At 32.9% G+C, this 17,356-nt stretch overlaps 1 protein-coding gene across 7 annotated transcripts in view; it reads left to right on the forward strand.

Moving 5' to 3' along the window:
- The window catches only part of RAPGEF2 (Rap guanine nucleotide exchange factor 2), a 249,845-nt gene that overhangs the window by 120,098 nt on the left and 112,391 nt on the right, over window positions 1-17,356 (forward strand). For 5 of the 7 annotated variants that reach the window (XM_063108820.1, XM_063108823.1, XM_063108822.1 and 2 more), the window contains 3 exons: window positions 4,432-4,507; window positions 6,072-6,239; window positions 8,617-8,634. In XM_063108820.1, coding sequence (XP_062964890.1) covers window positions 4,432-4,507; window positions 6,072-6,239; window positions 8,617-8,634 — 262 coding nt within the window. The remainder of the gene's footprint in view (window positions 1-4,431; window positions 4,508-6,071; window positions 6,240-8,616; window positions 8,635-17,356) is intronic. The other 2 variants (XM_063108821.1, XM_063108825.1) reach the window with 1 other exon arrangement.

Here is a 17,356-nt window from a genome sequence, read left to right on the forward strand (position 1 = left end):
ACGATATCTGAATTTATTTCTAAACTCTCAATTCTATTCTTTTGCCCTATATGTCTGTCCTTATGCCAGTATCACACTATTTTGATTATTCTAGCTTTGTAGTAAGTTTTGAAGTTGGGAAGTGTGAGTCCTGTGACTTTGTTCTTTTTCAAGATTGTTCTGGCTAATTAGGCTTGAAATTCCATATGAATTTGAGGATTGGGTTTTCCATTTCTGTAAAAAGCCGCTTACACAATAAATAAGGCTCCTGTTGGAATTTTGATAGGGATAGTATTGAATCTGTAGATCATTTTATGTAATCTATTATAAGACTTAATAATAAAAAAGAATGCTGCATTTGATAGATTTACTGTCCATTTCTGACAGTGGCACCAAGGAACAGAATATTAGTCACATTTGGGGCAGAATACAGTCACATGGCTTTGGAACAATTCTAACCTGTTACTGACTTTTCTTAAAACCCTCAAGGATTATAGGTGTACTTTTAAGTTATCCAAGTTCTTCTTTAATTGTATCATTTCTAAATTTTCTTAAATCATGATTTTAGAAACTTAAGTGCTATCCACTTTCAGCTGCTGTTAATAAGATTGAATGAAGCAGTATTTTAATTTGTGCCTTTGGTCTTTCAGAAAGCACTTTGGATTTCCTTAATTTTTTTGTGGGAAACTTTTTAGATCTATGTTTTTCCCCTTAGAAATTTTCCTAGGGCAATATCCTATTGTAGACTACATAGTTTTCTATAAGGATATATATAATAATTGCTTTTGATTCCTCCCTAGTATGCCCATCATTTCAAGGTTTGCCTTTATTATTGTATTTATTGTGTAAGCAGCTTACCGTGCTAATGACTTCAAAGACTTCTAGTTTTCATTTCTGACTTTTAACTAAATGATAAGAATCTGTTGTTTAATATTAAATGCTGTGTGCATTTGATCACTTTTTATGTAGAATATTTCATTGTGTACATTGGATCCTCTACTACTTTACTGCACTCACATAAAACATTATAAAATGTCTTGTACTTTATTCTTACTGTTTTTATTTTAAGTTTTACTCTCTAAAAGTGTGTTGTTTGCAAACCTGGAAATTTTGCTCCATTTCTATTAAATCATCTAAAATATTTATAAGAATTGATCTTAATATCATCTGTTGGAGAATTTATCTCCTATACATCTCCATCTAGCTAATCTTTATACTTATTTTTCAGAACAGAATTTTTCAAACAGTTTATTTGTATGGAGCTTGGTTAAAGATTTTTGAAAACTTAGTAAATAATTATATTTACTTTTGTTTATGTTTTTATTGTTTCAAAGAATCAGATAGTAGAAGCAAAAGTATTTTGTGGACTGAATGAATTTCTAGCTGACATTTTTCATTGTTTTGTCTGTTCCTTCCCACCTCACAGCTTCTGGTTTGTAAGCTGAGTGAGCTCAGAGGCACTGCCATTGATCAGCCCTAGCACATGCACGCAAGACCTGCGCTTTGGCTCCTCTGAAGCCGCTCTTTCCTTCTGGGTTCCTGGCTATATTTGAAAAATATTTTTTGATAAATGAAGTAATATATTCTGCCTTGCTGATGTGTATTCCGTGTACATTTGCCTTTTCTGTTCAGTGTATTCAAGAAATTAATCTGCTGGAGAGTCTACAATTTCTCCTGTTCATATCTTTGTGATGGTCTGTAGAGTCTTTTATGACTGCAAAGAGTTTTGCCAGGTTCTGGTGCAGCTCACTTTCTTGAAAGACGTTCATGGCAGTATTTTTTCTAGCACATTTTAGGGAATGTAAGCTTTTCATTCCCAAAGTTATAGTATTACAGCAACTTGAAGCATGACTTCCTAGCCATAAATTTCTGTTGAACTAATGGGTAACTGCTAAGAGGATGTACAGCCTAAATTCTGAAGTAGGGAGTTGGTACAATAATTAGGCGTCAAATAAATAACTACCATGTAGTTTATTTATGTCTGTGTTAACACCTTTTGTTGCTAAAATTTGTGAACAACTCAATTCTAGCATGTTTTTTTAAAAATCAAGTGTTATATGAACATTGTATGCATTATATTTATGATTTTTTTTTTATTTTACTAAATTGCATTTAAAAAAGGATAACCATTTGATCATTATGTTTATAAACTTTTCTAGCTCTAAAACGTAATAAAATAGGATCAAACTTAGAGTCTAACGGTGTTGCGAAAATAGAATCATTTGGTCAGGGCCCTTTCCTTGGGTCTGGTTGGGTGTGGTTCAGCATTCTTTGTAAGCAAATTGTGTGTGTGTGTGTGTGTGTGTGTGTGTGTGTGTGTGTGTAGTTAGTGTGCATGCACACCAATGTGTCTTTTTAGTTTTGTTGCTGTTCTTGTGTGTGAGAGAGAAAGAGAGAGAGATTTAGTGCAGCAGGTGGATGGGCATCAGCCTTAGGCGTCCGCCCAGCGCAGCTGTGCTTTCCAACCTGTGGCTTCCAAGGACCTTTTGGCCAGTTACCTAGCTCATAGACCTGCGTGTAAGGGGTCTGGTGACCCAGCCTGACATATGAGGGGTCTGTGTACCCAGCCTGGCATGCGAAGGGTTTGTGACCCAGTCTGTGAATGGGCTTGAGGGGTCTGTGGGCTCCAGACCCAGCCTTAGCTCAACAATTGGCCCAATCTGTGCAGGGTTACCAGTAGGTAAAAGAGCCTGACAACTGGCATAGTCGAGTAGCTAGACAATTGGCGTCATGAACAGGATAAGAGCGCTACAGTTGGCGATGTTGACAGGATTCCAGACATTAGCCTAGCCGTGGCTCCACACGGAGTCATGAATTTTTAGATTTTAATGTTATTTCAATAAACCTTAAACATACAATATATGTTTTTACCTATCTGTATAACAGGATTAAATGATGATATTGTGAGACCTGCTACATATTTTGCTAATATCAAGATTATCTTTTAACTTGTAGTGTAAGCTTTATAAGCTTCATTGTAAAAAATTAAATTGCAACTAGATAGAGTCAGGAACAAGAAACTCATTTTTGTATGTATTGAAGAGTTATGAAATTTTATTTGTATTGTAAACTAAAAAATCTTAGAAATTTATGTTGCTCAAGAAGTAATGTGGCCAAGAATATAGACTTTTTACATTTTTCTTGGAAAAATTATTTCCATGTTAAAAAGCACTGTAATATGTATGTTTGTGTGAGTATATATATATGGATGTATATGTAAATATTTAAAAAAAATTTCAAACATGTTAAGCATGATTCTGCTTTTGATTTTTATAGAAACAGATTTTGATCAAGAAAGGACTTAACTGATGACCTAATCTAACCTGATAATCTTATAAATGAGTAAAATTTAGAATATGAAATGGTCAAGGTGGTTTCCTAGACATCACAAATGATAGAATAAAAATGTTGTCTTTCCTGTTTTATTTTTCTTATATGACTTTTTTCATCATAATTTGCCTCCCAATACTGTACATGAAACATTGTATACCACCTTTATATAAAGGGGGTTATAAAAGGAACAATAATTTCCATAGGAGTCACTCATAGTGCATAATTAACTTGGAAAAAAATTCTCAATAAAATAGCTCTTTAGAAGATTTTTTTTTTCCTCATTTTCCTTAAGTTTATTAAAAATGTTTACTAAAAATTTTAATGTTGACTGGAGGGAAAGGAGGATTTTTGGAGCAGTGAATGAGTGAGCGATAGGTGGTACATTAGTAGAGCAAGTCAGGATTACCTAGCTTCGCCTGGATTCTCTGTTCAGGATTCGAGTTTCCGTATGCCTGTGTCAGCAAGAATAAATCTCCAGTGTTAAGGTGAGAATTCACCCCAGATACAGCAAAGGTACTATGTCTGAGTTCACTAGTGCAAAGTTTTCAGGAGGAATGGATTTTTAGTATGCACACCCACTGAAATCTCTTTATAGTTAAGGAAAAATGGTCTTAAATTGAATATCTTTTCCTTAAAAAAACTTAGAATAGGTTGATTTGAAATTAAAAAAAATACATCTATTAGGTGAAAGAAATGTTTAACCTAAGCGAATTAAGTTATAGAAGAGAATTACATGATTTTATACTTTTCTGGGACATTTTTATGGTGTATCATTGAGACATTTCCCATATCTATTGGAATATTCTAAAACTTTACCTAAGTGAGAGTGACTTAAAACAACCTAACACAAAACACATTCATACCAATTCTCCTTTACTTACATTATTAATTTGAAAACATTATATTCGAATTTTCCAGAAATATATATGATTGAAACTTAAGAATTTGAATACTTTTATGTCATTCTATCTAAATAATCATTAAAGATAGTTTTCCTTCTCCAATGTGTACTTTTTGTAATTGTTTTTAATTTCAATTATCTGTAGGGTTGGCTTAAATTCACAACATATTTCTTAAATCTTTGAGGTTGTCCTCATTGAATTTTTTTTTCCTTTCTAGTTTTGGCAAACGTTCTGCAGGAAGCTTTAGGCGTGGCTGTGAATGCATTGTTTTAGAGCCTTCTGAAATGATCGTGGTAAGAATATTTTTATGAGGACTTTTTTTTTTCCTAAAAAAATTTGTGAAATAAAGGCATTTTTTACAAACTACCTGTAACAACATATATTTATTTCATAACTTTTTATTGTGAATTTGAATTTATAATCATAATATTGTAATTATTTGCAGGATTCAATTAAATGTAAGAGATAGAAAGTTTAAAAGAGAAAAGTCCCCAAAGTTTGGTATTCGAACGTTATAATTCAAGCTATGATAAAGCCATTTAATTGAAATTTGGAGAGAATCTTTGAATTTCAGGATTTCAGCTCTGTAAGTGTTGACTGGAATGGTTGAGTTATTGTAAATGAATCACAGTGGTGTGTATTCAGGGAACAGTTAGCATAAGCAAATCACTTGAGTTCTTTTAAGTAATTGAAAGAAATTTAGGGGACTACTGTGCTGGTTAAACTGTGTTGACATCATCTCTCTTTTTAACTGAATTGTGTGACTTAAAAATATATTGAGACAAGCCAGATTATACATAAAACATAATGTTAAAATAGATATTAGCAACATAATTATTTTCATTAATGAAAACCTGTCACACTTCTTCTTTACTGTATAAAATGATTTTAAGATAGGCTAATGTGTACCCTTTTGAAAAAATCAGTTGCAAAAATTAAGATGAGGTAAGGGGGTTGCTCCCAGCCCAGACATTCAGTTGATACTGATATTTTTATTGTTCCCTATCCAGCATCCTATCTGGAAAGGAGAACCTTGTAAAATAAATTATGGCCTAATAGGGATGATGATGGAAACTTTTTAATCACGTTTGGTAAAGTATCTAGTAGACAATTCTAGGTCTATTTTCAGAAAAGATTTAGGGGTTTTTCCTATGATGTAAGAGAGGAATTCCATCAGAAATGAGAATTTCCTCATCAAAGCTAGTGAAGACTTTTGGTAAAATTTTGCAAAATTTACTCTCAGATGAGAAGGTGGGATTGAAAGTGGGGTTGACTCCATTCATTGGAGTTTCTAAAATGTTTAAAATGAGGAATTATCTTTTAAAAAACACTATAAAAAACAAACACGGAAGCCATAGAATGAAAGTAGGAAGAGAAACCATCAGATAATCTACCAAAGCTATTCTGCTAGCTGTTCTGTTTGAGTCATTTGGGATTTGGGGTTTTTACAGATTTACTCATACACATCAAAATTTTGTGTGTGCACTTTAGTTAAGACAATGCAGCATTGCTTTCATAATGTGTGGTAATGTATCCTGTGAGATCTTTTGCTAATAAATCAGTACAAAGACTACTGAAAATATCCTTCCCTTTGAAAGTGCAGGAAATTCAAGGGTTACCCATATTGTCCTAAGTGGAACTGAAAATGCCTCTTCAAAAAAGAAAAGTTACTCAAAACCAAATAGTTCCAGAGAAGTTCAGACACACTTAAAGTGTGTCTAGATAGTTTGTCTACAAATGTCTTTGCAAAATGAATGAATATGGACTATCTGTAAGTTTCTTTCAGCGTCCAATATTAATACTTAATATTGTGTTTTTAGACATTTCTTTGAGACGTTTTTGGGGGTTTTATTTTAGGTGGACTATATGGATGAAAATGAAGAGTATTTTCAGCGTCAAGCTTCCCATAGACAGTCTCGAAGGAGATTTAGAAAAATCAACCAGAAAGGTGAAAGACAAACAATTATTGACACTGTGGATCCTTATCCTGTGGGCAAGCCACCTTTACCTAGAGGCTATCATACGGTGAGTTATGAAAGTGTAATATTTTTATTTATCTTTAGCTTTTTGTTGGGAGTTTTGTGAAGACATTTAAATTTTTCATTTTTGATGAATAATTGTTTTCTGTGATAGACTTACTATCCAAAAAGCAGATTTTGCTGGAAACACAAAATATGAAGATTTTAGAAAACGTTGAAATAAGATGTCAAAATACATTGTTTAGCTCTTTTCTTAAAATGTTCTCTGAAGATCAGCTCAGCTTTGTGATCAGCATGTATAGTTGTAATTGGGATATTTTAAGTTGTCTTACCTTACTTTAAAATTTTAGCCTCCTCTCGTGTGTCCCCACGTGACTAGTATCACACCTGTTTTCTATTTTAAAAGAAGATAAGCAAAAATTACATATTATTTTTCATAGTTTTTATACCATTGTGGAATATTATCTGAAATTTATTTTTTAATTTAATAAAGTGAAATAAGAATAATTTGAAAGTGATACTTTTAAAAATCTCAGTGTGAAGATGCCCTGAAATATTTCTAATAGGTTCAAAGATCTTAAAGGTTATAACCCAGTTGATAATAAGTTCAAAGATCCTTTTAAATGCTACAATCCAGTTGATTATCACTTATTTTATAAATATTTGATAAACAAACTGCTTTTTATGTTTGAGGACACCAAGACACAGATAATGAGTGCTTTGTACAAGACGTGAATAAAGTCAGTTTAGAACCTTATTTTTCTTACTCTTTTGTTTTTTCAAAAAAAAAAAAAAAAAAAAAAAGGTAGCTTGAATTCTTGGATATGTCATAATGAAAGATATTTTGTGTATGCATATAATACCTTTAAATGTGAGTAGTCATTATATGTGAAATGAATTTCAAATAAAAATATGAAAATATAAAAATTGACAATTTATATTTGTCAGTTGTTTTTCTTACCTGTATTTTTCTGTTTTTTGCAACTAAGTACAAATGCAAAGTTCATGGGAAAATATATATTGACTTAAAATTATTTACTCAATCTTCAGTAACTTTAAGTGATATGTATTTAATACCCATACTTCGTATATTGTATTTCTCAGTGACATCTTCATATTTAAATATTTAATGTTGTTTTGACCACCAGCAAACCATCTATTCTTCTTGCTACCCATGCACTATTTTAATTTAATGTGAATTTCATAGTTGAATCATTTCATTGAGCTCACTTGGAAAGGGTTGCTTTTTGCTCATCACAAAGACAGCCTTGTTTGTCTGTTGGAGAGACTTTGTGTTTAAAAAAAAGAAAAAACCATGAAAGGTTTTTTGTTACTATTGTCCATAAAAGAAGGTAATATTTTTAGTGTTGATGTAGAATCATGGAAGAAGGAAATATGTATTAAAGATAGTTGTACATATTAATAGTACAATATGGATTATAATTTTTAATTTAGTTTTAGTGTAGTACTAATATTGTTAATATATTTTCTGCTTCGAAATTGTTTTTCCAAATTAGTTTCCAAACTAAGATAGTCAGTGGGAGTGCGGATTACTCAAAATTTAGTGTTAAAGTTGATTGGTTTAATTTCATAGTCATATTTGTCACACTTAGTTTGGTGGGGGGGGGCATTTCATAACTGTTTCTCTCCCACCGTCATCTTTCCCTTTTTTATGGAACACTTCATTTGCTTTCCTTTCATGACTCTCCTTTCTTGCTCTGTTTTAAAAAAGTGTAGTTTGTTGTTGTTACAAGTTTTTTGTTTGTTTGTTTGTTTTAGTGTTTTTTAAGAATGCCTTACCTGGTCAACAAGTGCTTCTAGGGAAATTCATTACTAGGGTGGAAAATTTAATTTGATTACTAATGGATAATATATTAGTTTACTAATATGTGACATGTTTGGTCTTAATTTTACTAAATGAGTTCAGATTGGCAACAACATGGTATAATTAAAAGTATTGGATCCTTTGTTTGGATGTAAATTGCATTTTAATTATTTATAGATTATTTCTTATTTAACCTAAATACATAATTTTAAGGTAGGAAAACAGCAAAATTTTGTTGTATATACCACATGATAAAAAGAATTAAATGAAAATTACGATTCTTCATTAGTTCTAAGTGAAATTTACTTAGTCTTAACAGAAATAATTCTTTTTAAAAGAAATTGGCTAAGAGAGTAGGACTAAAGGTGAAAAGTTTGCTTAAAGAAATTGCATGATTATACTTCACAGGTGATTTAAAATGATTTCAAGTGCATGGCTAAAGAACATAGAGAACATTGTACATATAGCCAATTGTATATGGTCATTCTTAACCAAATTTTAACATTATCTTCATTTTGGCAGATATAATATAGCATGTCTGATAATGTTCATCTTTTCCTTTCCTCCTTTATGGCACTCATTTCATTTTGGCTCAAAGGAATGCACTAAATCTCAGGTATTGTAATTTGTGTGTGATCTCCTAACACTAACCTAAGTTTATTTGTCAACTCACACTGTTACTAATGAGTTTATAATACTGATATGTTTTGCTTGGTCTTGTCCTCTTGTATTTTGCCCTGATTTAGTAAAATCTCTTAAAACTTTGAAAGTGTCAGTGGTTTAGGTGATGGCATAGGCCACTTTATTTGTATAGACCTAGAAGATTGTCCGCCTTCTTTGAAGTAAGAATACAAGTGCTACCTATTTATTTTTAAGAATGAACGGAGCACAGTTCTTCATTAACATGCTTTGCAAATAAATAAATGGAGAGAGAAACATACAGATACAATGAATTTTTTGTTTTGTTTTTTGTCTGAAATTCATTAGAAATTTACATTTTAAGTGCTATAGATGAAAAATTTAAAGTTCAGGAATCCCTATGTGAGAGCATTTTGGGAGTCCACTGGCAAAATTTTACTTAGAAAAAGGCAAACAAATCAAAAGGGAAACAAGAGTTTAAAATCCCTTGGATTTTTCTATTTGCACTTTATTTTTAGTCAGATTTTTTGCTTTTATTTCATTCTACATGTTAATCAATATGCCTATATTAATATCCTTGCTCCTTTCTTTCATGCCAATACATGACTAATTTGTGATTTTTCACTGTTAGTCTTGAAATTTGAGGTTATCAGAGAATTTGGAATTAAGGAAAAAAAACTGTTCTATCTCTAGAAACTAATTGGCTAAGTAACTAATAACATTTTGTGGTTGTGTTTTATTGTACAGGAAAAAGATAGTGAATAATTTAATTCACAGTAGAGGATATCTATCATCAATGTAATATCTTTGGCTATTATAGTAACCTTGCCTAAAAGCATGAACTATTTGTGTGATTTTTCACATTGAAATGAAGCACTTCCTTTATGTTCTATACAATAGAATACATATTAAAATGCCACAGGTATTTTAGAAGCACTGCTAATTTTTAAATTGTGTGGTAAATCTAAAAATTTTTGATATAATTTTTAAATTTGATAGTTGTATAATTTATAAATTATGTAAAATTTTAAATTACATCTACTTTGAACTTTTATCTGGAAAGAGTACAGTTTAAAAATATAACATTTAATATTTTAAAAGATAATAAATATGTAATTGATCCTCCTTTTTTTAGCATGAAAAGTTAGCAGTCTAATTCCCATTTAGAACTTAGAATTGAATTTAAAATGTGCACTGAGTTATGATGTAAACCTTATGTGTACTTTTAAAAATTAGATGTAGTGCAATACTTTAAAAGTGTGTGAGGTTTGCAAGTGTGTGAGGTTTGCAGAGAGAATACGCGTTTTAAAATGCAGTGAGAAGGGAAGATTGGAGATAGCTTTCATTAGCATTTTCTTACATTTTGATGAGTTGAGGTTGAGGCTGCATTTAAGACTGCCAAAAAATAGGATGTGGCATGAATTTTTAGTTTTAGAGTGAGTAGATTATAGAGGCAGGTAACAGATACGGTTCTTGGCAGAGGCTGGAAGATTTGGGGTCAGTCACTAAAGAAACTGCCTTGGAACTATGAACAGGTATAATTTGCCTTTTCTCCAGATTCAGAATAGGGTAGGTGAAAAACACTTTGTTTGTCTTACTCATAATTTTAGGCCCTCTCTGAATTCATGGGTAATTTATTCTAGATGTTTGTGTTGGTAGGGAAATCTGAGTTCTGTAATAAAAATGGAGAGGAGAGGTTGTAGGAATGAAGGGGAGGAAGGACCATTTTAACTTTTGGCTGATTGGAGTGATGTGGGAAGCTGGTACATACTTCTTCTGTCATCTTTTATTCCTGTTTTTATTTTAATGAAAAAACAGCTCTTTCCTCTTCCCAGTTTGGAAAGACCAAAAATTTTAGAGAGATATCAGATTGAAGCCTGAAGAAAACTTGTTCTGTCCCAACTGTGGAGGTTATGTGTGCCAACTGACATTTCAAAAATTTCCAGCCTTCCTAGGCTGGTTGCAACATTAAAATACTCTCCATGCTTTGAAGTTCTTATTGACTCTCCACCCCCTCTCCTACTCCCTAAAATATGGCTCCATTTCATACCAATTTGAATTAGGAGTATTCGAACACAGTAAAACAGAAAACATATTCATAAGGTTTCAGTAAATGCAAAATTTTTGAAATAATGGAAACCCCTCAGTCATGTAAAAATATATCTTCTGCACATTTTATTACTAATCCTTTTGCACAGTGTGAATATATTGTTCAGAGCACTGTTTAGTAAATATATGTTAAATTTTTCAGTAAATTAGGCTTAAAGTTTTTGGTGGAAGTATACAAAAGTGATAGAAAATATTACATAAAATTAAGTTTATAAAATGTAAGTTGAATACAGCATAACAATACAACATTATTGGAATAATTTTTTAGTGTAGTCAGTGATAATACAATATCTATGAATTTTGCTTCATTGTAATAAAATTGTTTTATGTATAAGACATGAAAGTCAATCCCATTTTTTATGAGGTTGTTCTTTATAATAATATGTCTTATTTCTTACAATGGCTATATAAAATATAAGCATTTCTAGGATCTATATTAGGTATCTCTGAAGTAGATTTTTTTTTAAAAAGAGATTTAAGTTGGTTTCTTCTTCAGTTCAGGACTTGTTAGTTTTGTTTACTTTCAAAAATTGTTTACCTGTTGAAACAAGTGAAAAAAATTATAGCATTAAGTTTATGAGATTATGCGTATTTATTTGCCATTAGACTTCTTGACTTGAGCTATTGTTCTTAAATTAGGAACAGGCAGTGTTTTCCCTCATGTCAAGGCTTTGCTTTGATGTTTATTATTTAATTTTTTACTGAGGTCACCTTAGATTTGATTCAGTATATGCTGTTTAACAGTAGGAAGATGTGCTTTGGGTAATATATTAATGATTAGTATATCTAGTAAATTTCTTAGAATATTAAGGGCTTCAGATTTTACTTCAGTTTATATCATATCCCACCTGACTATAATTTATTCATAAGATAATATTTTAAAATCTGTTTTTATGCATATAAGAAATTATTCAAATATAAGGGAAATGTCTTAGTTACTTTAATATTTTCAACCTTTTAAAACTTCAATTCATCAAAAAGAAAATAGAAAAAAAATAAATATAATTTAAGTTTACCAAGCATTGGTTTGCTAATTGAACCTAAAGACTTTGTCTTCAATATGGTCGTTAGGGGTCTCTCTCTGAATTATAATATGTGTAGGATGGAGTTTCAGAAAATTTGTGTATTACATTTCTTGTATCAGAAAGGAAGTTCAGTATTTTCAATTATATAATTTTAGTCATTTATCAAATATTTATTGAGTGCCGACCACGTTTCCTTTCTGTCCCAGACTCTAGGGATACAAAAGTCTACAAGACATTCAGAAACTTGCCCTCAATGACCTTATAGTCTCACAGGGAATATAATGAATAAAAGAGCAACTAAAATATCAGGGATACACAGGTACTATGGAGGTACATACGCAGGGCACCTTGAGAATTCAGGGATGGCTTTCTGAATGACTTCAATGTCTTGGCTCAAAGAAAAATATTTTGTATAGAAAGAACCCCATTTATTCAGAGACACAGAGGTTGAATGGTACAGGTTGAGTATTCCTTATCTGAAATGCTTGAGGCTGGAGTGTTTTGGATTTCAGATATTTTTGGATTTTGGAATATTCGCATATGCATAATGAGATATCTTGGGGATGGGACACAAAATCTGTCATGTTTATGTACACCTTATACACATAGCCTAAAGTTAATTTTATACAGTACTTTTAATAATTTTCTGCATGAAACAGTTTGTGTACGTTGAACTATCAGAAAGCAGAGCTTTAACCATCTCAGCCATCCATGTGGACAATCTGTGATTATTTGGCATGACCATTGTTTCCTACAGGGGTATCTGCATGCCTTTTTGATATTTGCAACATCTTTATACCACAGAGCAGAAAATAAGCAAAAAAACCCCAGTTATGCATGTAGGTCTCGGCCCCGTATGGTGTGGGGCATCATAGGGAGCCCACTCTTTGTGTGTCTGCCCTCCACACATGCCATCTTATTACCCTTTGTGGGTTTGCTTGTGTGGAGGAATCTGGGCATGCGCGAGAAGATACATTGCAGCCAAAGGGGGCTGGGAGGGTCTTTTTTCCCTGAATAAACTGTGTTATGTGCCTGCGTTTTTTGGATTAGAGGTCCTTAACCTGTAATATGGTTTTTGAAAGCCATGTTGAAAGTTGAAGTTTTTCATAAAGACTGTAAGGAGTACCAAAGAGACTGAAGCGGGGGATATGACATGCTAAGATTTACATTTAGATAAACTAATCTGGCTGCAAGGTGGAGTAGATTTTGGGGATGGAGATAAGAAGATGGGACTGCAAGACCTAAGTAATGGAAATGGAAATTTGCCCATAACTTGGCGATTGTAGTAAGAATTAAGGATGGGGGATTTAGGTGATATTCAGGGGAAAGAAAGTAGAAATAATTATGCTTCCAAATAAAACTTTAAATTGCTCTAATTCATTAATTTCTGATGATTCTCTTTGTTGCAAGTACTTCCTTTTCCAGTAGTGTTTAATGACTTTATTGTATTTGAATACAAATACTTGAGTGGTAGTTTGAGGTAGATTAGTTTTAAAGCAGATTATTTTTTAATCCAAGAAAGCTCAATAGAAATGTGAAAACTGAATTAGGTAGTAAAGAATAGAAAAGAGGGGGTGTGGAGAGAGTGTTAGGAGCAATGTATACAAAGAGCTGCACAAATTTTGCTAGATGCGGTTTATTGTATGGATGCCTGATGCTTTATATTCACATCAGAGAGTCTTTTGAGAGCGTGTTAAAAGTATCTTTTTCTTTTCATGCTCATTTTCAGCATGTTTGCTGGTTCCTCTTCACCTTAGATCATGTTATATTTCAAAATTAGCTATTTGCAGAAAACTCCCTGTGGAAAGGACTGAACAATAGGTGAACGTAATAACAATATTGTGCCATATGTGCTACAATTTCTGGCAAAATGCAGCATATTAAAGCTGCTGCAGTGGTCTCAACCTCCTTGCTTTAGGAGGACTGTTTCTCTTTCTTGCAGCTATAATCAGGTATTTATGTAGATTTAATTCATATGGACTGGGAAATTACAAGATACAGCATGTATAGAAATTGAAATGTAAATCAGGAAATAATTTAAAACATAAAATGATTTCTCCCATGCTATTAACAGCATGCATTGCAAATTCATGCATGGCAGTTGAGAATAGTATGCAGTGTGCTGTTTACCCAAGTTTCAGCTTCTCTTGGAGGATGTCTATTTTTATATATTACATCATCTCTGCTATAGAACTCCTGTGTCCACTGGGATTTACTGTTCTTTCATTTCATTTTGAAAGAAAGCTTGTATTATTGTCATAATTGGGCCCATCTTTTGGTTGCACTTGGAAATTGCAAGTAATAAGGGTGTAGTGTAGCAAGTCATGCAATATTTCAAGCAATTTATTTGTCAAAAAGATCACTACCACTTTGTCCTACATTGTGAACACTGGTGGCTGTCTATGCCTGTACGTGTTTTAAGCATACTTGGCTAAAATCTAGCTTTTAAAATTTCACAACAGCAAAAATCCTCTTTATCTTTAACTGTTTCATTACTTATCATGTGATGGGGGGGAGGAATTAGATTTTGCAGAACTACATGCTGATTTGAAAAATGTCTCTTTTCTTTGGAGAAATCTACTTTGATATTCAAATCTATTTTCTACCAGTGCTGAATTGATCTTTTTACAATTAAGTTATCAGTTGTAAGTTGTCTGCTTTCACTGTCTGGAATATCTGGTAACTAGAAATGTTGTCTTTTGGTTTTGAATCCAGTGTTAAAACAGTGTTAATTTGAAATATTCCTCTATTAGCTAGAAGATATTGCTGACCTCTGGATGAAACTCTAGCATCTTATGGAATGTGTAGGTGTTAGGTTTTAAATTACTTGTGAAAAGAAATATTTTAATTATTTATATTAAAATAATTTTAGAATACCTTCTAAATGCTGTCTATATTTATGTATATAAAATTTCCATGTTATTCTCTTCAAAAAATTGAGTCATTCTCCATATCTCAGTAGTAAACTTTTTAAAAACTGCTCAAGAGCAAGCCTTCACTTAAAAAAAAAAACAACAAAAAACCAGCATTGTTGAGATATACTTCACATACCATTAATTCACCTATTTAAAGTATATAATTCAATAGATTTTTTTGATAAAGAAATCCACATAACATTGAATTTAGTATCTTAACCATTTTTTAAGTGTACAGCTCAGTAATGCTAAGTATATCAATAGTAAACTTGTGGCTCACTTGACCATACTCATTTCATGAATGTACTCAGCATCCTTTGTGATCATGAAAATTGCACATAAGCTAAAAAATAACTTTAAAAGTATTTGGGGGAAAAATTGTAAAATCTACTTAAATAACCCCAAAAACCTTACTGAATAATTGCCTGTTTTAGAGCAAATTCTTACAGACTCAATATGGGATCATCTGATCTTCAGTCTTTTTTCCCACCTTAAAACTTTCTCTCTTTCAAGTGGAAGACAGGTGGTAGTTGGATGTAACAGGGAATTTGGAATAGCTGGCCTCGAGGAGAAGTGATATGGCAGCAGAGTGGGCCAAATCTGTAATATGAATTGATAATTTGGATAAGTTGTGGTATAATTGAGAAGGGAAAGCTTTGAGGATGAAAAAGAAAACATCTAGGTTGTCTTGATTTTTACTCAGGTGTCTGTGAAGATAGTGTTAATCAATCACCTGTGGTTTCGGTACAAACCAGAAGGCATTTGGGAGTGTTAGAAAATAAAGTTAAAAAACTCAAAATTAGTTGTCACATATCCCTTTTACTAATTACTAGCACACTTCTACTTTCTATTTCTATATAAAAATTTTAAAACTGAATGTTAAACCTGTGTGAATCATCAGGAATTTTGGAATACCCATGAAAGTATTTAGAAAAGTCATTTTGCCATTTGTTAGTTGATGAAGTAAGCATATCCCAACCAACTGGGATGTAGAGAATACGTGAGCATCGTTGATATTGTTGATCATGTTTGTGCCCTTGATGATGGGATTTATAATTTACTTTTATTATAAATACCATGTTTTTTGGGAATATAAAACCTCGTTTATAAAGAACAGAGGTTTATTTGGCTCATGATTCTGGGATAGTTGCATCTGGCACCGACCTCAGGCTGCTTCTACTCATGGCAGAAAAGGGCAGGCCAACCCACAGATACAAACAGATTATTGACGAGTGCTTGAAAGCTTCAGTCTATTTCCCTTTGGTATGAACTCTTACCTAACTTTTGGTATTAACGTTAGTTAGACTGGAAGAGCCTCTAAGCATTCTGAAAATGGATTAAGTTGTCAGAAGATTCTGCTAAAGTGGGTATTTTACATAAATACGGGGAATCTAATGACAGTTGATAACTCTGGATTCTTGAAGAGAGTTAAGAGACTGATTGTTTTTTAGTTTCAAACTAGCAAAACAGTTCTCAAACTTTTTCATCTCAGGATTCCTTTACACTCCTAAAACTTTTTGAGGGCTCCAACAAGCTTTTGTTTATATGGGTTATCTATATCATTATTTACCACATTAGAAATTGAAACTGAGAAAATTTTAAGTATGTATTCATTTATTAATCGAAAAATAGTAATAAACCTGTTATACATTAACATCAGGTTTTTTTTTTTTTTAAGGGAAAGGTAACTATATTTTATAAAACAAAAAAATTTTAAGAGGAGCAGTAGGGTTTTATATATCTTTTGCGGAGTTTAATATTTGGCCTAATAGAACACTGTTGGGCTCACATATCTATCTCTATATCATATCTACTTCTATATTCAATCTTTTATGATATGCTCTTCTGGTTGAAGTATGTAAAGTATATGAAGAAAATCTGGCCTCACACAGGTGGGTTAGAAAAGGGAAGAGTATTTTAACAACTTTTTAAAATAATTGTGAGTGTTAGTGGATGTACCGCACCTAAATTTGACATATGGTAGTTTCTTAAAGATTAGTCACAATGGGGAATATAAAACCATGTCAAAGAACTTTTCTTACTCTCTTTTATTAAAACCCATTGGGTGTACTTGCATGTTTGATGGATCTTTTTCCTCATGTATGATTTTGTAGCATCATGTCTTGGTCACTGAGTTAAGCAGTCTTCTGAATTTTGGCATGTTATACAATTTTAAAAAACTATATTTGAGTTTCAAGATGGCGGCGGCTGCGGCGGCTGGCGCGGAGTAGCTGAAGTGGAAAAGGTGGCCACTGGGCCTCAGGCAGCCGGGAAACTTGTGGACCTTCCTCTGGCCATCTCTTAAGGGAGGACTGCTGCTGCTGGCCGGTCGTGGCGGCTCAACGCCACTTTGCCCCCGGCAGGAGAGGCTGCCTCATTTACAGGCAACAGCTTTGAAGTGTGGAGCAGGAAAAGAACTGATTCTTAGCTGCAAAAGCGAGTCTTGAAACAGGGAACACGGCGCCAGGGCTGCTGTGGATGCAGCCAGGATCCCGGAGGCTGGGGCCGCACTGAAGGCGGCCAGCTGCCCTATTCAGGATTCGAGGTTTCAGGCCGGCATTAAAGAAGATTCCTGGGAGCGCCCGAGCGGCGCCGCAACTGAACAGCCCGAGGCGGCAGCGCCGAGAACACGGAAGGCAACAAACCAGAG

The sequence above is a fragment of the Cynocephalus volans genome, chromosome 9 (assembly GCF_027409185.1).
Source record: "Cynocephalus volans isolate mCynVol1 chromosome 9, mCynVol1.pri, whole genome shotgun sequence".
Taxonomy (NCBI): domain Eukaryota; kingdom Metazoa; phylum Chordata; class Mammalia; order Dermoptera; family Cynocephalidae; genus Cynocephalus; species Cynocephalus volans.